Consider the following 26,665-nt stretch of genomic DNA (forward strand, 5'->3'; position numbering starts at 1 on the left):
GAAGAGAAGAGAAGAGAAGAGAAGAGAAGAGAAGAGAAGAGAAGAGAGGTCTTGGCTGTTGCTTATACCAGAGTACAACTTTGAGTAACTCTCTTGAACAGTCCCCTCAAGATTTAGGATGAAGCTCCTAATACAAAATCAATTAAGGAACACTTTTTACACAGTGTAATCATTAGACCTAAATCAAAATAAAATAAAAATAAACACACCGTCACCTAAAGACTAAAAACCCAAAGTCTCTGAAAATTTAAGTACAAATTCATTTATACTTATTCACCTTTCTGAAGAAAAAAAAGGGGGGGGGGGGGCGGGCCGAAAAAAAAAAAAAAAAAAGAAAGAAGAAAAAAAAAAAAGCCCAATGTGCATGGTTCCAACCTAGGAGAAACAGAATTTGCTTATGCCACTACTTATACATTGGAATGAATTTCACAGCACCTTGAACAACTGCATGAGAAAGGAAAGGCAGCACAACTCTATTGTAAAAAGAACCAATTTCCACAAGAGCAAGACAGAAAAAACAGAGCTTATCTTGTTATTGTTGCAAGTCTTGACAATAACTATTGATTAATAAATATCATCTAATATCATCCAAAAATATTACCTCTGGCTGAGTTTGACAAAAGAATAATTTATTATTTTTTATTGCACAAGGACTATCAGTCATATGTACTTCAAGCTAATCATAACTACAATGCTCTCTTCTGTTTTGCCTCCATCAACCTCCTGTATGCAGCTGACCTTCCATTGACATTGCAAATGGAATGTTCTCAGCAACATTTTAACTGAATCAGGAACTTTCTGAAGAAGAAACATTGCCAAATTCATAGGTAATTAATATGTCACAAGGCTGGGACTTCCACTGGGATTCGAGTTCCCATTTCACCAGTAGTTTTGCAGATGTAGACAAACTGTTTAATGTTTTTAGACTTTTTTAAATCTTCTCATCAGTTATCTGCTCTTGACTATTCAGACATAGATGTTAATGGCAAAAGAGACCCTATTAGTTTTCATCACGTTATGTATAACCAAATGCAGAAGACAATAGCAACTTTGAATTTAATACGGACAGATCCAAATTTCTTTCAGATGTAAAAGAAATCCCAGATATAGTTAAAAATACGAGATACTTCAACATACATACTGTCCAGTGTACAGGTACCTAACTGTGAATGGACACGTATAAATCGGATAACATATTAAATAGTCTAGCCTGGCTGCTCAGCTGGCCATCATTTTAAAAGCTCTGACTGCACAATACAGGTATTTTCTTTTGAGCATCACCACAGAGATTATTCCGCAAACAATCATAAATCCCTTTTCACAAATGGTTACTCTTGACTTTCTGGTTTTATGGGGGATGTCAGGTATACAAGAACAACCAAGGAATGATATACAGGTTATTAAGTGTTGTTGACTGCAATACTGGTTTCTTGATATGTGTACATTTTTGACTACAAAACTACCAGGAGCACTTTGTATATATTTCATTTTGTTTATCTTGTTTAGTACAGTAGACTATGCATCAATCTCTGGTATGGAAACCACAGTGGTATCTGAGTAGCATATGAAACTGATATATTAACTACATGAGCTACATGAGCTATATGTAGGACTTGAGCACTAATCTGAAAAATAAAAAGGGATGCCTATTGGGGTAATCTCTGAAACACCTCAAAGGTTTAGAGGTTCTATCGCCTACTGAAATGACACTTTAGAAGATCTGATGAAGTACAGAGCATTGTCTCTGAGCCCAGCTTGTCCCCAGGCTCAAAGAAAATCTCACCTTCTTGCCAAATATTCTGCTGCGCTCTTGTTTTCCGTGCTGCAATAGTGGAAGAGAGAGGGGAAGCTCTTCTGACATGCTGATAAGAATACTTTAATTCAAAGCAAGTCTTTTTATTGACTTCAGTAGATTTTGGATCAAGATCTGAGACTAGTAAAATGAATGTTAACCAAGTGAGAGCCTGTGTGGCTGATTTTCAAACAGCAAGATAGTGATTAAAGTTAGATCCATGGCTTGTGAAATTCTGTGATATATTTACATTTAAAAGCTTGTAAACCATTTTCAGGACAGGCTTGGATCTATTTCTTTTCTTCATTCAAGTTTTTTGTTCCAACTCACTTAGTACTCTTCTCTGGACACCCTGATTTTGTTACACCTTGAGGTTACACCTTGTTACACTTTTGTTACACCTTGATCTTATTTTCACCTAAGGCTTCATTAGTTTAGTAAATCAATTAGTAACTGTAATTTAAGCAGGGTAAAAGGATCTTGTATAACATGATAAACAGATTTATATTTTTCAAACTATTCCACCTATAATCACAATTAGAACAAAAGCAAAACATATTAATTATTCTTATTATTACTCAGATTAACAAGGCTGTATATTCTAATAACCAGCTCAGCTCTTATTGTGAAAAAAACATTTGGCTGTCTCATTTTTTGCTTTACCTACTTCCCTTTCCTAACTTTTGTTGTAGTTACGTTTACTCATATTATTACATGACATAGATATATAGAATAGGGACACTTCAGGGCTTTAAAACAAAGCTTTTGTATAGGCATATTCTTGATATTGCAAGAAGCAAGGTTACCTCAAGGTGGTGAGATAGCAGAGATGAAGCCTCCTTTTCCTTCTTTATGTTCCTGAATTTGAAACAACATTGGTGGGTGCATTAACATAGTTTCCCTCATTCAAAGTCCTATCTAAATGCAGATTTTAAGACTCAATAACTGGCTTTACTAACTGAACACTGAAGTATAAACAAATTTCCCTTTGAATGACTGGAAAATACTTACTCTCCCCAGATCTCCTAGCTGTGGCTTATATGCTTATGACAAATGTTAAACTAAATAAGCACCCCTCCTCTTGTCTAATTTTGTTGTTCTTTTTTTCACTGCAGGCTTCCAGACTACACTTCAAAGTACTGTGCTGACCTCTTGAATTCATTACAGTTACCACAACACTGTTCAGGAATGATGCTAGCAATTTCTGTTCTCTCAAGCATTTTTTAACTTGTCTAATTACATTTTCTGCCTAAATTTGCCCTGCAGCTTCAGAAAGAGGTGATTTCCTCCTTATTTCTTTTCTCATATAAACATTTTCTGTACTTTCACCACATGCTGTTAAACAGGCCCAAATATGTTCTGCCCTAGAAAAAGATATTTCACATGGAATGGAGTAAGGAAATTTGTGTATTTTTATTCCATTGCTTCTTAGAAATATTCATAATCAAAAAAGAAAACTCTTACTTCCATCAGGAAAAAAATCCTGAAATCCTTCAATTTTCCCCCCTCCTCTCCACTTTTGAAAAAACAAACAGGTTTGAACACATCTTTCCCAAAAATTGTGCTACCCTTGGAAAATAAATATTTTTTAATCTTCCCCTCTTCCCGGAAAAAAAAAAAAAAAAAAAAAAAAAAAAAAAAAAGCTGGCCAACTCTAATTTCAAGAACAGATGAAGCAATCCTTTAACATAAAAATTTTGATAATTAGTATGCAAAACACTGTTAGCTTATTTCAGCTGAGATTCTATCTACCAGGTGTTTTCAGATCTGCTTGCACGCATTTGTGTGTGAGGGGAACCACTGATCAAAAAAGAACTGACACAGAAAAGTCTTTCAGAAAAAAATCCAAGTTCCTGATACTTTAAAACAACACTTTTCAATCCAAAACCTCCTTGTTAAGAGGTATAGCTTCTTAGTCCATATGTAAATAAATTCTGAAACAAATGCATAACACAGTCTATTAAACACATCTACCCTCACAAATGTGTGTTCTTACCCCATGAAACACTCTCTCACCACAGTTCGCTTATCTTAACAGCAGCGCAATTTGTCATGAACCAGCAGTGCTGGCTGCTCAGTGCAAAGCCACTTTTAAATGCCTTTGCTACTTAGGTAAATTTTCAAAATGACAGTGAAATGACATTGGAGATGAGCTATAGCTCAGCTTTTTACTTATGCTTTTTTTTCTTGGCATGTCTTTGAAGAGAGGAGCAATTAGCCATTAAGAGCAGATGTAGTCAGATGTACAAAAAACCCTGGGCATTTTTCTTCTTTTCCCTGAATGATGCCAAGATTCCTCCTCTGCCTTCAAAGGAAAATAGCCAAGACCACTGAGAAGGAAAACAGAACAGACACACAACCAGCTAAGCAATGCCTGGAGGGCAGTGATTATCTGCATCTGGAAAATGCAAGGTTTGGATATCTATTCTCTCTTATCCTAAAGTGATGCAGGGGAGTTTGGAAGAGGGGGAATCAGGAAGAAAGAGTTTCTTGTATGGGCTATTAGCCTAACTAATGACATATCTTCAACACTTCACTCAGTCAGCTTAAACTAGGTTTATTATGATCTATGATGGCTTCATGGAGCTCTGGTACTTAAAACATTTTGGGACCAAGGTGGTGGGATAGGCACTTCCAAAGAAGCACAGCTGTAAGAGAGGCTGGAAAGAAGAATATTCTGAGGAACATAAAATTTCTAATAACAGTGGGTAGCACTTAAAAACACCTCCGACACCAGTAGTGATGAGAACTGCCATTCTCCAGCTGTAGTTTGACAGTTCAAGTGAAATAATTTGGAAAAGGATCCAAATTCCTACTGTGCATGTGCTCATTACAGCATAGATTGTTAGTCAAAGAAACCCTTGTTAGCAAGTTGAAGCAAAGAATTAAAGGGACAATGAAGATAGTGAAACCTTTCCCAGTAAAACTACTCAGAGGTGGCTGTCAGCAACTAAAAAAAAAAGAGATGAGATGGAGGCTGAGTTACCTCTGTGATCACTATGCTGTTAACACCTGAATGGATTGCTTGCCTGCATACTTCTTACCCACCTGCCCTCACAGCAGAGTGTAATCTCTTGATATGCCTTCTCTGTGTTGAAGCCTACAGTGGTTTGAAAAGAAATGAGACAGCTCCAGCCAAGGAGAACCTAAGCTATCCTGCTACCTGCTGTATTATGACTTGCTAGGTTACTACTGGCAGCCTTTCGCTCTTCTGTAATGTGATGGTGACCTTTGTAACCATCATGTCCACTAATTTTCTTGGCCTCAGACACTACCGATGAGCAGGCTGAAAAATATCACAGAATCACACAATCATAGAATATCTGAGTTGGAAGGGACCCACAAGGAACATTGAGTCCAACTCCTGGGTGCACAAAGAAAAAAGTCAGACCATGTGTCTGAGAGAGTTTTCCACACACTTCTTGAACTCTGTCAGGCTCGGTGCTGTGACCACTTCCCTAGGGAGCCTATTCCAGTGCCCAACCACACTCTCGGTGAAGAACATTTTCCTGATATCCAGTCTGAAAAAAAAAAAAAAAAAAATACAGTTCCTGCTGGCTGCTGGGCTAAGCCATCGGAATGCTGCAGTGAGCATGCCAGGCCGGGCTGCAGTACCTGGTGAGGACATCTCCTCTCAGCACATCCATTTCAACATTGCAAAATTTCATCTAGGCTTCTAGCTACCTGAGAATGAAATGAAGATAGGAATTATGAAAATAATAATATTTATTTTATTTTTTTTTTTACTTTTGGAAGTTTTCTAACTCTTTGCTATGCTCATGAATAATTTTATCTAGAGAAAACAAAGCCACAGCCACTGGACATGAACTTCTTTTCTTATGGTGAAGAGAAGACTGCCTGAAGACAGTTTAGAGAAGGAAGTTGGACATGCTCTTGTTCAGCCATGCAGAAGACTGTCAGTCTAGCTCAGAAAGATCCACTGTTCACTTGCATTGCCAAAACACCAAAAACAGACAAAAAAACATGCCCATATGTTAAGTGACTGAGATGATTACAAATCTTCACAAGTTGAAAGGGAAAGAGGTTCTTCCACATGTTCAAACAAGTGTAGAACTTATCTTTAGTGCTCTACACCAATCATTGAGATGGAACATTTTATCAGGATAGAAACAATAACAAAGACTTGCATATAAGGATTATGCATTGAAGGCAGTTGCTGTGAGCTAAGTACCTGCCTGACCCTCTGTACCTCCAAAAAATCACCTCTCCCATTACACAGTCAGTATCATTAATGTTGTCTACAGTCACAACCACCCTAGTACCTGGAAGACCCTTGGGAAAGAACCCACGTGGCATAAAGGTCTGACCCAGAATGAGGAAACGTGAGCTAATTTCCTTTTAGATTAAAATCAAGCTGGACTACAGCAGCCTTCAGTGTGAATGATTTGACAGATTACCGTGTAATATTTTATGACATTTAGGGATGGATTTTTCAAAAAGATGAGACATTTATTTTTTTTCTGAGCTGTTGCATTTTAAAGAGAGAACAGCCCTTCTGCTATTTAGAATTGGAAAGCAGATAACCTAAAGATACACTGTTCAGGGTCTGGTGTTTTATTTGTTGTTGGTGTTTTTTTGTTTTTTTTTTTGTTTGTTTGTTTCTTTTTGTTTGTTTGTTTGCAATACCCCAGCAAAAAATGTTTTCTCATTATTATTCTGACAAATTCGCTTCATAAAATATTAGTGCATCTAGTTTAGCAAATGTCTTTTTACTGAAAGACATGTTTTTCTGATCTCAAGTGGTATAGCCTGTGCATCTCTCACAAAGGAGTAATGTACAAGAGAATATAGTATAATGTAGCACCTATTCATATAATTCCAAATAGAACCTATACACGCAGCTTTTACTGTGGCTGTATTTTAGATATATTGAATAATATAACCTTTTTATAGTGGGAGTCTAATTTTTATTATGCACATGATTTAACTATTAATAAAAATTGTTTGCAGTTAAACAACACCTCACCTCCCAAAGAAACTCAAAACATATCTCAGTGAAACAACCTTCTGTTTTGCAGAGGTCAAGAGTTAGTAGTTCTAGGTATAAATCATCAGTATAGCTTTTTCAAAGTTATGAGGCAAATTGGGAAGCAAGTACAGAAATAAACCCACATTACTTGAAGTCTAGGTTCTTAATAATCTTTACATATCTTAAAGTCACCTCCCAACTGCTTTGGGGGTTAAGACTCCTACGAATATGAATATAATTCAGGTAACTCAAGTACTGATATTAACAGGCTTCAGCCATATAAGGAAAGCACCCCATTTTCATGACAGGCAGGTGTAATCTATATTGCAATCTATGTCCCTGTTGGTGGTAGCTGTATTAGCTGGAGAGCTAACTTGGGTTGTGCCAGTCTGCCACTTGCCAGTGGCACAATGGACATACCACAAAAACCTGAGCTTTAGACATGTTGGGATGCTCTTCCTCAACCCATAATCAGTTCTGCAATGGAGGTGCGTGGGCAAGTTATTACTACCAACAGATTTGTTTATATCAATAATGTCTTCAGGGAACCTGATAAGGAATCTAACACCTGGGTCCTTCTGACTTAGCTCTATGAGACTACATTGCTGCATCTGCTCTCCAAAAGGTGAAAAAAAAATAAAACAAGACAAACTCAAACGGCCTGCAGGTCCCACTGTATTGGTTGCAAAAAAGAATCACTTCATGGTTGACTTTTCTGATCAATATCAACCATACAGTGATGATTAGTCACATGCTATTAGCTAAGACAATTCTCAGTGAAAGTTAGGGAATCCTGGAGCGCAAAGAAGTGGTTTATTTTCTCACTGAGTTTCTCTTTAGTGCACACTCAGCATGCTTGCAAATAACACATTTAGAGCCATCCTTACATACAAACATATAGGTAATATGATTTTAGGTTCTTGAACATTGCAGAAACATAGACTGAGCAGTGGACAAGTGTTGGAATCTGGAACACTCACAGAAATAACCTTGCCATTTGAGACATTTATTAATCTTCTCTCTAGTCATGACTTTTCTTTTACTCCTAGCCCTTGTTTACAACATGTGTAACTACAATCTTAATCTGAACAGCTAATGTCATGATACTAATTACAGGACCAAGTAAACACAGGCAGGCTGACACAGCTAAAAAGCAGTAATACATACACCTTTATTTTATTTTACGGCTTCTGGTGTTGTGGGTCTCTGCTGTGACAAGCATAAACATGCTGACAGCTAGTTAACATACACTGCGCGGTTGTTATCAGTCAGTAGGAGAAAAATAAATGCCTTTTTTTTTTTTTTTAGTTTATTTAGAGGATGTGAGCTGCACAGATACTGTGGGAATGGTAGTTTATGTACATCCATCCAATGAAGCTGGTAATCATTGCTCCAGGATTTATCTGTATGCCAAATTCACATCAGATGGTTTTCATTTCCTATCCAAATTCTGCCTGTAGGACAACCATTTCAACTTTATTTTGTTGTAAAGAGGAAAAATTTATTGCAATATATGACCTGCATAACAGATAGCAAAAGGATCAGGGTTGCTCATCAGCCTAGATATGGTGACGTCAGTTGAGTTAATAGCGTATGTCTGCACTCACAGTAAGGTTAAAACTGCAGATACAGTTTTTGATTACCCAGAATTTGAATTAATACCTCATTGGGATGTACAGAGCAATTCACATATTTCAGAGTTATTTTTCAGGCTGCCTGCAGAATCAGGAAAATGACACGTACACACCTAAGACATTTAAGAATACTTAATGAAAATATCAGTTTTAATATTGTGACATAACCCAGGTGCAGAGCGCAAACGTCTAGTATCTGCTACTCCTACTGTCACAGTTTACACTGTAAAGACTGGGTAGGAGATTTCTCTAAGGCAACAGTCTCCAGAGAACCTTTCCAAACTGTCTTTTCAGACCTGTCAGAGAAAGCAGTAGCTTAGTATCAGAGAAAACAATGTGGAAGTTAAGCCAAAACCCAAACTTAGAATTATTGAGTTAGGAAGGTTTATAGAAGGTGAAGGCACTGCTCCTGTAACACAGGTATAATTATATGTTTTAAGCCAAAGTCAAATTCACTTTAGACACCAATAACTCCAGGACCAATGCTTCTCACCCCATAAAGCCTATGTCGTATTTTGTTCTAGTAATGTTCATTAGAAAAGGGTTCTTGTCTCTATCTTATCACTACCATCATCTACAATGGTTCTCTTCAGATGTGAAGGAAACTGTTTTAGCAAGTGCAAAGGCTTTGGATAGTTCTACCTCTTAGCCTTCTCAGGTAAGTCTCAATACTTCAGTTTCTCTTTATGCAGCTACAACGAATCAAGTTTGGTTGCTCTCCCTCCCCCCATATAAAAAGACTTAATTAACTGGTGTTACTTTGGATTTTTAATATTAGAGCATTAAATGGCACAGATGATAAACTACATCTTTATCATACAAACATAGTTGCCTCCTGCTGGCATCAGACATTGGAAGTTTGTATTCATCTCTAGGGGCTGGTCTCTTAAGTCACTGGTCTCCTAAGTCATAATCTTTTGCTTACCACTTCTGATGACAAAAAAAAAAAAAAAAAAAAAAAAAAAAAAAAAAAAAAAGAAAAAAGGGTTTTTGGTTTATCCCAAGAAAAATTTAAAACTCTTCTGTAAAATACTTTTTTTTTTTTTTCCTTTTCTGTATTTTTTTCCCATAATATATCTAGCAAACCTTGACAAATCTGTTCATGCAGTTAATTCATCCCCCAGTTCAGGAAGTTTTATTTTTCCAGGTTTATTAGACATAAAAATCAATCTTGAGCCTGATTCACATCTAACACAACCTTCTCAAGCTGGCAAAAGAAAATACACAAACAAAAAAGCATGTTAAAAGTCCAGAATATTGTAAAGAACTGTCAGTATTTCCAGATTGGTAGCCTTGCTCTTGGGAAGAAATTTAACCATAGCATGCAACTTTGCTGCTAGTAATGAACATCACAGTGATTGTTTCTAGCAGATTGTAATACAAGGGCAACCAGTGTTGCTCAAGACACTTGGCAAGTTCACAAGCAAGTGCTCCATGATTCTCCCCTTAACTTTCATAGCATAGTAAATATTAGCAAGGCCCACAGCACATTTGTCCTACAATTGCTGGCAAATTTGTGCTACAGAATAATTGAAGCACATTAGCTGAAGGAAGAAAACAGAAAGAGGAAGCAAGCAAGCAATGCCATCATGTGAAACATATCTATTATTTTCCTTGAATTTTTCTCATATTCCTGATGACAAGTGAAAAAAATAACTAAAAAGATTAATAAAAAATAGGTTTTCCCTAAAGTATATACATATATTTTGTAATTTTCATTTTTGTTATCTTTAACAAAGTTTCACTAATAAATGAGATGAAAATCCAACTAGTTCTAGCTGGCAAAGAGCCACAGCTCCAATTACAGCAAGCACTGTGGGAATAAAAGTAATAGATTTTAATTGGTGCCCTAGGGGAAAGGTCAGTCTCCTTGGAACAATGGTAGTCTTCAGTGGTAATTGACTGAATGCTCCTGTGAGAGCTTATAAATGTCAGTAACACACTTGAAACAGCAGCAAAAGGAAAGGTTTAGCATCCTGGAACTTGTGGAAGAGTTTCACTGGTGGACGTAGTATAAAAAGAGGGTGGTGAAACACTTTAAATAAAGGACATGACTTGGAAGCTAGCTCTCAGCTCCAAGGTTCAAAATGCCAGACATTTGAAAAGGCATGGGAGAAATTAATTCATTTTCAAGATAAGAAGGGAATATTTCAGTGCGCAGTGGTGTTAGACACACAGAGGTCTGGGGTAGCAGATGATTTGTGAACTTTGCCCACTGCTACATTGGATGACTGACTTCAGCTTTCTCAATCCCTTTGAATCGGTCTACTGCATATCTTCTCCCAAGCAGACTTAGAAATATGTTTCCTTCTTTCCTTTCTGTTCTTTAGTTGTGGTGAAGAGAGACCCCTTTTTTAGCATTACAAATGAAGGGTTCAAATGTTCATGGGTATTATGCAGCCTGAGAGTCCCTGCCAGAAAGGAATGGTGTAAAAGGATATGAGATTTTCCAGTATTGCATGAATTAGGAGAAAAGAGTTGTTTTTTTGTTGTTGTTTTGGTTGGTTTGTTGTTGTTATTTATTGGCTAAGTTTACAAAAAGATCCTGTATTTAATTCCTGTCTTTGCAACTATTTTATTTAATTTAGCAAAATATACATTTGTTCTCATTTACAAGCTAGGATTAACAATATTTCTTCTGAAGTACCAACAAAGAATCCATAAAAGACTGAGATTCTCAAGAATTAGGCAGATAAGCTTATATTTTCTTCCCTAAGAGGTGCTGTCCTGCTGCCTTTGGTTCACCTGTAATTGTTCTTTAGTTCCTGGAAGACGAACAACATTACGTTAGGCAGGGCATATAGATATAGCTTTCATTTCTTTCCTAAATGCCAAAAACTAGGCATAGACTGCTGTCCTTTAAGTCTGCTACACTATTTAATTAATTATGTGTCATTAGTAATAGAAATAAATCAAAGACAAACTGTGCACCAGACCCCAAACACAGTTGCTGTTCAAGCAGAGGAAGAATCTCTACCTGCAAAGATCCTAACATATGAGTAGGATAAAATAGACTTAGCTAGATGCAGAATGGTGAGTAGCAATACTATGGTATTAAGTTCTGAGTCCTGTATGTCCATAAATAGCTGTAAACCCATTGCCATGCTTCAAGCCTATTAAGGAACTAATTCTAGCAGGCTGTCTTCACTAGGAAGGTTCTGGAGTAGGCAACATGCTCAAGAACAGAATTCACAGAAAGTACTGAACTAATGAGCAATCAGACATGGAACCCAGCATCACACCATACACGCAAGGCTAAATCATTCTATGCTCTAGAATATATTCTGGTTAATAACAATAATGTTCAAACTTTGTGTAATTTGCTGTACAAAGGAGCCCTAGAATATGGAAAATTGATCTTTTGTTGTTTGTTTTGTTTTGTGTTTGTTTTTAATCTTGTTTGCTTAGGACACAATATAATTCTGAAGCACAAAAAAAAAAAATAATCAGAAAATGACAGTTTTGTCATTTTCTGATTTATTTTTCTTTGTGTGTCATCTTATTGTCTGCTTTCTCTCTGTCTGTATATTTTCTGTCTGTATTCAGGTGAATGTATCTAAACGATACAAATGTGAAAAAGATATTGATATAGGCACAGAAGTGCCTCATCATTAGGCAGATGAGGCAAAACCATGAGAAATGGCTGCATACAGGGAGTTTGGGCTGCAAAGACCAGATTACCATTTACTCCCAGTTCCTTTGTGCATACTCCTGATGATTGTCCATGCAAGGGACTAAGGACAGAATGTTCTCGCTGCAACTAAATTGCTCAGCTATCCTAAATTACTTCTAGAATCACTCTCTACTGATTTTTCCCTTGCCATTTGTTGTCCACTGAATTCCTTTCTTGTTCTCCTTATTTCCTTCAATGAAGAAATCAGGTATATAAACTGGAGACTATGAATACTTTTTACGTGTACCCAGGACTAAGGCCTAAATACATATGTGCAGAAAATTCACAGTATTTTACTGTATTTGGCTGTTAAGGGAAGGCTTCTAACAATGACAGAATCAGCAAAGTGATTAAGAAAGTATTTTAAGTATCATTATCATTATACATTTCCATTGTTTTCAATGGAATTTAAAAGTTGAAACATTTCAAAACAAAATTATTATGGCTTTTCACCCCACAAAAAAAAAAAAAAAAAACATTTTCCATTTAACATTTATCTCTTTAAGAGAAAAGAGACTTGGTTGACCTGAAAAAAAAAAAAAAAAAAAAAAAAAAAAAAAAAGTTTGAATAGAAATAATAGAAATAAGTGCTTTCAATCAATGTGAAATTTCTCTTTCTCTAAATAGCAAAATCCATTATTCATAATGCTCTATATACAATAGAACACATTGTAAATTTGATTCGTTCTTGTCAAATAGTGTGTTAATTTAAATGTTTCTTGCCTTTAAAATATTCTGCCACCTTTTTTTTTTTTTCTTTTTTCTTTCCTTTTTTTTTTTTTTTTTTTCTAAAAACTACACTGGCAGTTTAAGAAAACAACATACTAGCTGTGTATTTGGATTAGCTGTGAACACAACTCTCTGAGATTAATAGTATTGAACATGGTAGTAGACTCCTCCACAGGAAAACAGGTAAACTGGTTATGTGTGAACTTCTAGGCTTTCAGACTGTACCCATATGAAAGCTAAGTCATGGTAAACAAAGAAAATTTTGTGTGCTCATACCCCCAGCCTCTCTATGTCATTTTCTCCAAGACGTAGTAAACACTGTATTTTCCTTTTTCTTCACGTTATATGCCCTTCCTAAATCTTTTTATTCTTTTCTGGCTCTTAATGAAAAAGGTAGAGAAATGGAATAAGAAGATTTCAGAGAAAAAAAAAAAAAATGATTTAAAAAGTACAGGGAAATAATCTGATTACAGTGCCTTATTTTTGGTAAGTTTTAAACTTTGTAGCCTCTTTTCTATGCTACTTTTGACTGAATTATTGCCTTTTTCTCCAAGAAGCTTGGCCGCTTCCACAAAGATCTCTCTACTAATTCTCATGCTAGCTGTGTAGAAGTCAAATTCTACATTTTCTCAGCAATCAGAAAACTTTCTAATTCCATTCATTAATCTTTGTCACCACACTCTTTACTCTGTATTTTCCAGAATTTATCAATCAGAAGCTTCATAAACAAAAATGTTTTTTTCTCTGTTTTCTTTACTTCTCCTTGTACTTCAAGCATAGTTAGACAGAAGGCTTAACACTCCCGTATACTGTGATTTAGTCATTCATTTCGTCATAACAACACACATCTAGACTACAAAAGGAGTGAGCAATTGCAATCTTCCAGTGAACATGCATTACAGATTACCCTATCTGCTAATTAACACATACTACATATGTCTTTGTTGCAGGTTTGGCAAGAGAGAGTTGAGTTCAGAGCTCCTGTGGTGAATATTCATATATAATGTATTTATTTGTTATTTTTCACAGCTCCAATCCTCAACATACCAGCCATCATATTATTATGGCACAGTACCACACTATCATTTCCTTTAAGCTCAACATCTGAAGTCATATAATAAGACAATTTCAACATTTAATGAACAAACAAATATGTTCGTAACAGAAAACAGCAGTGAAATGATATGAAAGTGAGAATTAGATATCTATCTTAAACGGCTCAGAATCCAGAAGGCAAATGAAAACAACCTTACTGTATATCTATTTTAGTCCAACTTTATGAGACTCTGAACAAGCTGATTTTTACCTGCTTGGGGCTAGCTTTTTCCATAGTGGAAAAATATAAATCAGTGTTAGGTGAACTGGCTTTTTCCTGGTTTAAACATCCTGTCTTACTTATACAAATGGACAGAGCTACAGGTTTGACAGTAAGACTTGTCTGCTCTGTAGTTAGACACTTACTTACACTACCAGCAATCCCAGCTGCTGCTACGCGGCCTGCAACCAACAACTTATTTCTCTGTTCTCTAAACTGCTGTCATATATCCTGTCTTGCCAAAAGGGATATTGTCTGTTCCAGAATATTTGGTAAATTGCTGAGGAATTAAAAAGGGATCAAAGAACTGAGTGACATTCAGCAACATATAATCTTGAATTAATTTTTACTGTCTGGTTTATAGAAAGCAGAGAATAGAGAAACAATTCAGAATGGAAATAACACCTTTGAGACCCTCCTCAGTCTGGATGAATCTTAGCTCTAAAGATGAATTCTATGGCTCATACTTTTCTATCATTAGTTTTAACACTCAGCTGGTCCTTGGAGACTTCTGTGAGATAGAACGTCATACTGTAGTACAACTTTGTGTGGGAAAATGTCAAAACTGCCACTATTTTTGATAGCCTTACAAGAGAAGCAGAAGAATAAATGGGCTTTGATTTCATTTCATATCCAAGAAGATATATAAATTTAGAATAATGGTAAGGGCTTTGAATGTAATGGCTATTGTGAGAACTGTCACATACAGTAGGCATGAATCAGAAAGTTTGGTAGTGAATGATGCCAGACACTTCAAAATTCAGAATATTCACTTTGAAAGATGAGATTCTACCTTCACTTTGTTAGCATGGATCAAATTGCTCGTTAATTATTGGTTTCCCATGAACTCGGTATTAAAGACTAACAATACAAGACCAGCTCTTCAGTCACTGCTGCTTTACAGATCATCATTGACTTCAGTGAAATCCTACTGATCTTCAGCTGCCTGAAATCATATCAAAAATATTTGAGGAAAAATCTACATTTCCAAACTAAGAATTAAAAATATTTTGACTATCTTTTTTGTTTGTTTGTTTTCATATTGATGGGCACAAAAGGCAACTGTCTGAAATAGAAGTCAAATCTATTCTCAGTCAATAGCAAGTGTTCACAAGGAGAAGCAGTGCACAGGTAGAAGCATCAATCTTGAGTCTACAGATATTACAAACTGAAGTGAAAATCACCAATCTTTTCCACAAAAATATCTTATTTGCATTAGCTTCATAAAATAAAATAAAATAAAATAAAATAAAATAAAATAAAATAAAATAAAATACTGCAGCTTTTAACAGCAGTAGACATGCTCCATCCCTCTTGTGGAACTGCAGAAAATGAAAAAACTCTTAATTTAGGGGTAAGGCATCCCTTCTCCTATGGAGAGTGATCTCTTCTGTGCACAGTCTTACCAGAAATCCACTGAAAAACCACGACAGCCCAAAATAATTCTGAGCCATGTAGGTTCAGGATTTCAGTTCTTTCTGATCAGGAGGTGAAATCTTAAACCAAAATTGTTGAATGAGATTAGACAACTGTACTTGGAGAAAATATATAAATGAGAAAGAACTCATATTGTTCCATTAGAAGAGCACTGAAGAAAAGGCATCTGTATTGCTATCTAGCCCAAATAGCCTATCAGATCAGCAAAATCAGAGGATGAGTCCCAGTCCATGCTCTTTTGACTCATTCCCTCCAAAATATTTTCTCCGAAGTAAAAGATGAGGCTACTAAGCATCATCTGTGGCCATAGTGTAAGGACATTAAAAATAAATAAATAAAAATCAAGGGGGCTTCTACATATATCTTCTTATGCTATATGGGTTTTATTCTAAACAAATTTTCATTTGATAACATTTATGTTTCAACTTGCAAAATACTTCAGTATAAGGTGGTTCCTCCCTTTCGACTGTAAGAGATCTTTCTTAAACATCTCATTGAAATCTCCTGTGGAATACATCATTAAGGAAAAATAAAATATTCACACCTGTAAGACAATGCCTTTTTGGTCCCTTATGACTGCCCCTTTCAAGGCTGTACTCACAGCCCACAGCTAACGAGTACCTTTACTTCCAAATGAAAAAAAAAAAAAAAAAAAAAAGAGCAACAGAACAATTGATTTTATCACTGCAAAAGCAGACTACAAGAGCACTTTGGGTTATTGGAATGACTGATCGACTGTAGACCCAGGGTGTCCCACTGCACCTACTTTGCTAAGGATGCCATCCCTTGACAGTCACAGGATCTGGCTCAGTCTGCAGTGAGTTGTGCTTTGAGCTCTGCTGAGCTCTAACCTCTCTGATACAAACTGGTTGTCTTAACAGTAAGATTTATAGAGGCCTACAAGGAGGACACAACTGGAAAGAACTGTATTTCCTTGAGCACAAAAATCAAGCCTTGCCATTACATCAGACTTCTGAAATTTTCCACAGTAAGACTGGTGAGAGAGAAAATTTTGATCCCAATCTGATTTCAGCAACTGAAGGTATCAACTTCTACAGAAAAAGCAATGACAGGTAGAACTCAGGTTCATCTCTACGGACAAAGATGTTTTCCCCAATGCTCAGAAGATCAGGTAGAATGGCCAGTGCAAAGCACATAGCACTGGGTCTCAACCTTTATACAACTATACAGTTGTAGTTTACATTTCAAAACTATAAACCTCCCTGAAGCAAATGAACTCTTCTAATAACACAGGATACAAAGTAGTGCTCAATCATTCACATTCAGGCTAGTATGGGTAAATCTTCTCCTGTCTTTCATGATTGACAGGTAGAAAGATTTCACCACCTCTTCTCCCCTCCACCCACCCCACACTAGAAAGAACAGAAGGCTGAGGCCCCATTTCTTTGGTTTCCTTTCATTTAAAACTCATTAATAGAAATGAATTTGAAGCAGTTAGGGATCTAGCCAGAACTGAAACCCATGCAATTATATTTACAATAAATACCTGTTATCTTTGAGCTACACACACAACAGGACAGTGTTTAACATGCTGTGATAAAGGTGTTAATCACAACACTAAGTATAAAAGAAGAGGAAGGCATCTGTAATCCATTCATCTTTTGAGAGAAATAAAAGAGGACACCGTACTGCACAGCAATTATCCAAACAGTTGGAGGAATAAAGGGAAAATTCAAGGCAGGTCTGTAAAAAGGAGAGAACACTAAACGAAAAACCTAACACAAACATTCGAACTGACAGGAAATGTCTGATGCACCAGTCCTGTTAATAGCATAAAGTTGTTGGCAGATACTATCACCCGGTATTTATTAATTAACTGGAGATACATAGGTGCAATGGGCTTGAAAGTACAAAGAACGAACATACTGTGCTCTTTGCAGAGCCAGTTTGTGCAGTGTTCTGTATACAAGGATGAAGTGTCTAAATGAGCCAGTAGAACATCGTTAGTCAAAGAAAACCTCTAGGTAACCAATTGTAAAGTGCCCCACACCCACCCATACCCACTTTTATTTCCATAGCTATGATTTTCCATGCAATGCTTGAAAGCAACCTATTTGAAATGTTTTTATAAAGAAAGACCATAAAACTTAGTGTGCAAATTTGTAGGAAAGTGAATGTCAAAGTTTTGCAAAAGGATTTTCAAGTTATCAACATGGATTTCTAGTTTGTTTTACTTTTTAAACCACCAGTGCTTTATTCCCAAACACTATTTCTTCATGTAGAAACCTATAAATCATTTTATATCCCTTCACAAAAGGCTGTATGCACCTAAAAAATAAACCAATGTTGACATACATAAGCCTAGGGATTTATTATACATTGGGGATTGTCTCTTCTGAAAATTTGTTGACAAAAACTCAAACATCCACAGTGTCTTTTGCAAGATGCATGTGTTACAATTTTTTTCTTCCCTGGTCTGTGACATCAATCATAGGGACAGTTAGTACAGTAATTTAGTGGAAGAAGAATACTGAAAAACAGGGTTTCCACCTCTCTTATTGCCAGGGCTAATACATCACTATATTACTTACCATTTTCTGTAATTTCCTAAAGAAAATACTGTAATTCAGAAAAGTAAAAAGTGACAGACATAGGTCAGCAGCTTAAGTTGTAAATAATGGCTTTGTTCTCACCTGTATTTTCAGACCACCCTTTTGTAATATGACATTGCTTGCAGTGTCTGGTTAAAGGATTTAACTTCATGAATAAGGAGACAAAAATTGGAATATGAAAGCTTTTAGAAAGAAATTAGCAGTCACAGTGAGAAGCTCTGCAAATCATGTATATTTATAGGTACATATTTTTATAGGCAGAGCAGAGAAAAAAAAAAAAAAAAGTATAACAAACAATTTATTCAACTCATGTTCCATAATGTGAAAATCATCACAAATTTATGAACAAGTCTATTAATTATTTGAATAAATCTAATTACATGAATTCTACACTTCAGTGTTCTAACTGCTCTGCTTTTCAAAGAACAGACAAGACTACGTACAAGATATACTTGGTTTCCTCATTGGAAGCAATTGGTCTTGAATTAGCAAATTCAGCATTTTCCTTGCTTCAATGAGACTATTCCTAAAAGTTAATCAAATGCTAAAAGGACTTTTTTTTTTTTTTTTTTTTTTTTTTTTTTTCCAGTAAGAAGGCAGCATCAGTAAGTTAAGCACATGCTGGCACCTTTTGAATCACTGTTATAACAAGATCTACCTGCAAGATAATAAATTGACCACATATTTTTCACTGTTGAATAAGTCTTTTCTCTCTGCAAATGAAAGCTTTGTGGAACAAAGAACACTGAAGGTTGCAGGTGCAGTCGGAGAAAAATCACTTTCTACATATTACATATTTAGGGAGAACACTGTTACCATTTCTCCAGTGTTAACAAGAGCCGTGCATAAACCCTTCATACCAACAAAATGTATATTATAAAATTTATGTATTTTAGAGCACTTGAAATTCAGAACAACAACAACAAAAATGTCTGTAGCTAACCACTTGGCCCACAATAGTGAAACAAAATGCTACTTTCAGAGTAGAGTTTCTCACAGCTATATCACAATTTCAGGAAAAACAAAACAAAACAAAACAAAAACAAAAACAAAAACAACAAAAAAAAGGTCTTAGGATCCAGAGGTTTTAACTGAAAATGTTTTTGGTGTTAAAAACTGTAAATGTTTCCTATGTTTTCCATTCCACAGCAGGTATGATAAAGACCCTAAGGCTTCTAATATTTCTGTCTTCTGCTGCAAAAGCATTTTTAGTGTAGAAGTACTACATAGATCTACATTCTCTTCCCCATGCTTTCTTAATCGTGGGAGATGAGCTAGGTGTTTAAAGCTAAATGTTTCCTGGAGGAATAGTTTGATATTATACAGAAATAGGTAGCATAAGCAAATCCTCCCAAAGTTCTCCATGCAGACCTAATTCTGCTCTTGCTCAAATAAGTTTTGTAAAAATCAGTCTTAAACCTTTACTAAGGTCTTTTCATCCCAGGTGTTGCAGCTTTCCTCTGGCACTGTCCCATATCGATTACAGGCCAACTTTAGTACGGTCTGTTGCCAGAATGGGCAATTCCACCCTTCCAGGTGAAATCTTTTTCTTTTCATCTATTTGTTTTTTGAGCTGGAAAGGTATTAATTTTCAGGCAGATTAGTCTTTGATCCAGCTCACCAGATGGCTACACAAACAATGTGGCAGTGTGAGGGAGAGAGCGGGAAGATGCAGCCAGAGGTGGTGAAAGATTTTCAGAGCCAGAATGCACTAAGTTGTCCTAATATGCCTGCAAAACCCTTAGTTTCTGCTTAGGTTTTTCTGCACCACAATAGTTAAAGGATCATACAGATGTTGCCCAGCTAAAACACCTGTTACTTCTTTTGGAGAACAGTATTATTACTCTCCAACAAACATCAGGCATGAATATATGTAAACTCGCCACACTACAGTTTATGTGCCAGAGATTATCCTTTCAATCCTCATACCTGAAAGACATTTGAGTGATCTGATGATTTCATTATTCAGCTTCTAATGAGAAGCTTTAGATCTCTGTCATGGGTCAGTTGTAATGAGACAGTATCTGTCCACTAACTTGGGAACATTTAATCCAATTTTCATCCCAAGGCTTCACCTTGCAGTCGGTAGGAGAAAAGTAGGCAACACTTGGATGTGATTTGTCTCATCTTAGGGTCAATTTCTTAACAGGTCCAATGACTTGCACCTAGAGGTGCCAGTTTGTTTTGAATAAAGAGTTAAAGTTGATCTACAACAGAATAATGGTAGGCATTGTCCCCTCTGTTGTGACAGGTCCTTCTGCCTTTCCTATGCTCTCTGAAAGAATAATAAAATGTTTTAATGTAATGACAACAACATCAATAGTAGGCTTAGCTGCCCAAGTATACAGTGCCTCCTTGCAAATGAGTCTTCACTAGCATTTTCTGCTGAAGCAATGCACTTCTTACTAGAACAATTCAAACTATGCACTAAGACAGAAAGCAAAAAGAGAAAATGATGTTATCCAGGTTCATAACCCCTTTGGTAAAAGATAAAACTGGAGTATGGCCTTCTACACACTGAGTGTGCACAATCCTATAGCCAAAAAGTTGCAATTATAATGATGTCACCACTACAATTTCTTTAATCATGCTTTGATATATCTTTTTTTTCCCCTGGACCTACATATGAGGAAATCTGAAATGAAATACCTAGTAATTTCAGGAAGATTTTAGCTACTTTTAATGTCCACACAAAACCACCATTATTAATAACTGCCTATCACCAAATATGAGATAACTCACATAACAAGAACCTTTAAACAATATCACTTTTACTAGCATATCCACATATAAGAATACAAGTCTTCATCATCATTGTGAACTGTGCTTCACCCCTTCCTATTGCATAAATCCAAATTACAAAAAAAAAAAAAAAAGTCAAAAACATACATCAGAGAAAGCATCAGTTTCCTTTTATGAATGTCAGCACTACAAATTCTTAGTAAATTGTTACTCAGCAGGGTGCTTGCATGATTAAAACCTTCTGGGCTTTGGAATGCATTTTCTCTGCAGGATTTTGTCAAATCCCGTTCAGTTCACTACTAGAAGTACTTAAAAGAAATAATGTTACATACAACCTGGTCACTGTAGATGCATTTCTGTCATTTTAATGAGTCTCTCTCAATTCCAGAAAAAATTCACCACCAGGCAGAAGATAAGCAAACAATTAGATACACGATAACTATTACGTCTATCCATTTAATGGTCATCTTTTGCTAATGTATATTCCCTGAAGTACACAGGTAGGTGGTATGCTGGTTTAGACCACCCATATATTTTGGTAAAGTTACATATTTTTTTCAAGGTCAGGGAGACAGAGAGAGAATTTCTAGTCGGTAATAGTGGATATTGAAGAAACAGAAAGAGTATACTAGGACAGAAGTCACAGCAAAATAAAAATGAGCCAACAACATTATTACCTACCTTACGTTTGTTTGTTGGACAAACATACAAGTAGCTCAAAATAGTCTTCAGGCCAACTTTATCATTCAGTTTCTCATATGTTGTCCCATAATCCGTTGACCTATAATTCAATAAGAGATTTCATAAGTACAAACAATCACAAAACCACAAGTCACTTGGCAGCTTTTCAATGTAAGTTATGCTTTACATAGTAGAATGGCTCTCCGGAGCTTTTTGAATGATTCATGTAGTATATAATGATACTTAATTATATACACACAGCATCATGTGAGTGCTTAAAATTTGCATTTAAATTAGATTAGGAAAAATTAAAACAACATCTTCCCAAAGCATATTTAAATAAACATGTACAATAAGAAATGATAAATTCTGCATATAGAAGATGATAATGATTGTCAGAAATACTAAATAGCAGACAGTAAGAGACTAGAGTTATCAGCTCAATGTATATTTCAAGCTTAGATTAAATTTTGCTAAGATAAGAGTCTTTTCTTAGCATATTCTAATGTAGCCGCTTCAGTTGATTGTTCAGTTAAATTAGAGTTCAGTTTTCTATGAAAACCAGTGATGTGTTTTTGAAAAACTAACCATACAAGCATTACAGCTACAATTTATGTGGTTTTATTCACACAGACCAACAGAAAGTATGGACACATTTTATTCTTCTTTTAAGAACAGTATTTTCCCCCCATTCAGCAGGGAAAATAATATATTTCTGTTATGAGAGTTGCCCATAGAGATACTGACTACACGTCTTGGGGAGGAACAAAAAAAAAAACAAAAAAAAAAAAAACACAAACAAACAAGACTGTACAAAGTTCCCATAATATCTGCTCTGAATGCTTGACTGGAACCAAGATCAACTATCAGCAGAGTTTTTGTTCATTATGCAGCTCATGCTTGCTTGAATGATGTCCTAATATCCAAGGAACTTAGAGAATCAGCCCAAGTGTAGTGCAGTTAGCCAATTTCCAAAGGTATTTAAAAAATACTTAATGCCTACCAAAGTACATTATCTTTTTATTTATTTTTTTGTTTTTAATGCAGTGGCACAGGATTTAGATTTTTGGATTGGATCCCACATCTACAGCTGACTAAATTCATGCCATAGCTTCTGGGATTTCAGACTTCATAATCAATACACAACACAAGAAGGCATCAGCTTGGACTTTCATCCATTAAAACAAATTGCAACAAAATGTGAATTTGCATTAAAGAGAGTCTTTGTATTCAGGAACTTTATCAAAGTATTTGCACATGTCTTGTCTTTGTTCTGTAACAATTGGCCTGTGGTCTACAAACATGGCTTTTTCCTCCCCCTGCCTCTAATAAACGTATACGCCCATATCAGTGCATGACCTTTGCTGGTTAGAAGATTAATATCAAGTTCTCATAAAAGGAAAGATCAATCAGAAGATAAGGTCATCTCAGGAGCACAGCTAAACTAGCCCAACTATTTCTACATATAACTACAGTTATTTCTATTACTGAATGTTTCAGAGACCTTCCTGTGTTTAGGGGAAGGTTAAGGGAGACTGACCACAGCCTTGCCAAGGACTGCTGGTTGACTGTGGTAACCCTCTCCACTTCACTGCCCTGCCTACTCAGAAATCATTATTTCTGCATCAAAAACAAGGCATGCTCTTGTGAATTATAAGCTAATAAAGATTTATTAAAAGGGGAAAAAAAAAAAAAAAAAAAAGAAAAGAAAAGAAAAAAAAAAACAGTGACAATGATTTCAAAATGGGACCCTTCAAAAAGGGATAAGAATGAAGGAAATCTGACCCATAAAATTTGTTTGGAAATTGTTAAAGTACACCCCCACCACAGTACAACCAAACAGATGTTGAAGGCCTATTGCAAATGATAATCTTAGTCAGAAGTGCCAGCCCTTTCTTACTTCAAATTTCTAGGCAATTATTTTGCGTTCACAGCTTTATTTACAGGTAATATCATCTACAGATGGAAGTGTACGCTTCTGTCAACATCTATAAAAGCAACAGAAAGGTTGGAAAACTTGGAAAACCATTTTTATTTTGTTGTTTTTTTGTTGTTGTTTTGGCAGATGGACAAATATGCAAGTGATAAAAAGAGCTACTGTTAGATCTCGCTCACATCATCCTGTTCTAAATTAGTAACAGCCAGTCCTCCTACCTGCCCAGCTACAATCTGTTTTCTCTTACACCACTTTATAGTTACCCTTAGATTTAATAGACAGATAAATATCATACAACAGCAGATGGGCACCCAAAAGTGCTTTAACACAAAGAGAGGGCGGTAGATACACACACACAGAACAGTGGAACAAAAGAATCATATAAAAACGAAACACCACATACACCTGAAGCCTGGGATGTGACCCAGGGATATCACCAAGCTGCCTTTATCTTATTCCTATTATACATATGTATACAACAGAGCAGACATTGATTAGAAGCCTGAATAACAAACTCTTCCTTTGTTGTATTAAATAGGTATATAAAGCATCATGGACTCCTATCCTATGAAAACTTATCAGTCACTTGGTGATCCAGAAAACTAGCCTAACCTGAAAGTGTTGCAAAAGACAGATGCACCTCAGCAGGGCCTGAGAAGTAATGTCAGCATAGGATCAACAAATTAAATCCCTGTTGTCTGAAGGGGAACGGATATATATCACTCCCACTCTTTGTGGGGTAGAGCTGCTTCTCTGAAGCTCTGCAGAGAGAACTCAGTTTTAGTCTGTGTAAAATAAACAGAGCAAGCATATGTCTGGCTAAATCATCTGAAAAGGACTACACCCAGGACCTATAGACCTGAAAAACACACAGCAAAGAAACGTCATACCTTCTGAACCATCTGCTGAAAAGACATAGCCAATGAAATAACTACCTATAACTGAGCAAACAGCAAGTCATTTTATTAGGTCTTGTGTAGACATGCATGCTGCCATTTTTATTTTTTTTTTTTTTTCCCATGTATTTATTTACTTATTTGCTGGGGGGAGAGACATTGCAGAACAGGTCTCATCAAATAATTTAAATCCCCGTGTAAAATGTTTCATTTCAGAATGTGGGTATAGTTATAGGCTTAATCTAAGTAAGTCCAGCTGAGTTTGAAACAAGGTCTGCAGAGAGATGAGATCTGTACCAATCTAATTAAATGAGAAAAAGCCAGATGTGTTAGGACATTGTGGATGTTACTGAAATGCAAACGAGTTAGACTAAAAGAATGATTTTCGGAAACAGAGTATTTAGACTCCATTCTGATAATTTCACACCTGTCCCACCATTTTAGTTGTAATTGGTTCCACTAAATCAATCCCAAATTTTACCTGTAGCTGTTTAGAATCAGACTTCCTACTTAGTTGGTGATTCAGAATGATTTCTGCAAACACCCAATGAGATAAACATTTTAATTATTACTAGGTTATTTGACAGTATTAAAAAAAAAAAAAAAAAAAAACCTGTGGGACTGAAACTATGACTTCGTACATAATAAATTAAAACAAACCTCAACTAAAAACATGTAGAATAATTTATTTTTTGCAAACTGTTTGCAAGAAAGTTGACATTTAAATAACTTCATTATTATTCATTGATGGGGCTTTTCCCTCTCCTTCTGTCAGGGTAAATGACATTTCTATTATAGAATTATAATAAACTCCCACACATTTTAAATAAAGTCACTGAATTCCATTAGTCCACCTACTGTCATGAATATATCTCAATTCTTTCCTACCAATATTTCACAACTATAATAGGCAACCTGAATCACCCTGTTACACGAACCCTATGGAAATGATCTTCTTTCTCAAGAAGCACAGACAAATTCAGAGGACTGTCAGTTTGAATATATACATTAAACAAACTCCCTAGCAAGTCATTGTTTACTCTCCTTTGTTACAAATTTAAGACTGTCTGTACTTATTTAATGTAAGCTGCTGAGGACTTGAAAATTCAACCATTTGATTGGTTCGTCAAGGTTTCTTTTTATGAAATATCTTTCTGGAACACTCATATATATATATATATATATATATATATATATAAAAAAAAAAAAAAACAAAACTTAAGCTGTGTAACATCCTGTCTCCTGCCTGTAGAGGTGTGCAGCTCATATTATTGGGTACAGCTTTCACCCCATAAAACACATATAAACAGATGAAGTCCCTTGTTATAACACATCATTAAGAAGCATTTTATTTCCCTTTTTGCCACCAGCTATGCCTGCTTTTTGTATACTAACAAGACTTCCCCCCCATCATCAGAAGATGATGTCTTATGTATTATGTCCTCACTCTCCTCCTCCCTCCACAGTTTAATTTGCTGGTCTAACTGTTTTCAGAACGGCAGCCAGCCCTAGAAGGCAGGGATAGATGCATCTGTAATGTGGTTAGGGAGCAGTGGAACTGGGAAACCTGTCACGACCAGGAAGAGTGTGAAGAGGTGGGCTCTAGTCTGTTTTTCCTTCTGCACATGAATTCAATCCTGGCAGAATTCAGATATTTTAAGTAAGAAACAGCACTGAATATAAGATTATCTGTTCCAACTTCTCACATAACTACATTTGCCACCTGGTTTGCCTCCAAAGGGACTGGCCAGTTGATCACAAGATTTACAAGTTGCTGTAATATTGCTCTCTACTTGAGCAGAATTTTGGATAGAAGGATTTTAGATTGCAGAAGGCAGAACTGTGGTATCACAGGCTGCTCTTCCAAAAGGCTTTCACTAAAGAAGTTTTTGATTAAAGGAATAATTACCATTTAAAATGATCTTGCATCTCTTAACATGAAAAACAGTGGAGCTAGCAATTCAGGAGCATATTTGTGTTCCTGCATATGCTTCAAGCCTAAATTCTACATATTGTTGTAGACTTCTGCATTCTTGCTTTCTGGGGATTTTTGCAGACTGAGGTGCTATTCCCTCATCACTTAAATTGAAACTCTTTCCTTTATGGTTTTACAGCCAAGTACTAAAGTTTCTCATTGATTTTTGTCATGCCACTGTGTTTCACAAAAGCTAATAATGTCAAAGTCTTCTTCAACAGATAACCATTTAAGTTCATATGTTCCACCTATTAAGCCTTTCACAAGCCACTGATAGATGTCACTTTTGGCA

The 26,665-nt window shown here is 35.9% G+C and overlaps 1 protein-coding gene across 2 annotated transcripts in view; it reads right to left on the minus strand.

Moving 5' to 3' along the window:
- The window catches only part of SORCS1 (sortilin related VPS10 domain containing receptor 1), a 292,547-nt gene that overhangs the window by 145,994 nt on the left and 119,888 nt on the right, over positions 1-26,665 (minus strand). For both annotated transcript variants that reach the window (XM_035330764.1, XM_035330765.1), the window contains exon 3: positions 21,567-21,666. In XM_035330764.1, the coding sequence (XP_035186655.1) occupies positions 21,567-21,666 (100 nt within the window). The remainder of the gene's footprint in view (positions 1-21,566; positions 21,667-26,665) is intronic.

Source organism: Oxyura jamaicensis, chromosome 6 (assembly GCF_011077185.1).
Source record: "Oxyura jamaicensis isolate SHBP4307 breed ruddy duck chromosome 6, BPBGC_Ojam_1.0, whole genome shotgun sequence".
Classification (NCBI taxonomy): domain Eukaryota; kingdom Metazoa; phylum Chordata; class Aves; order Anseriformes; family Anatidae; genus Oxyura; species Oxyura jamaicensis.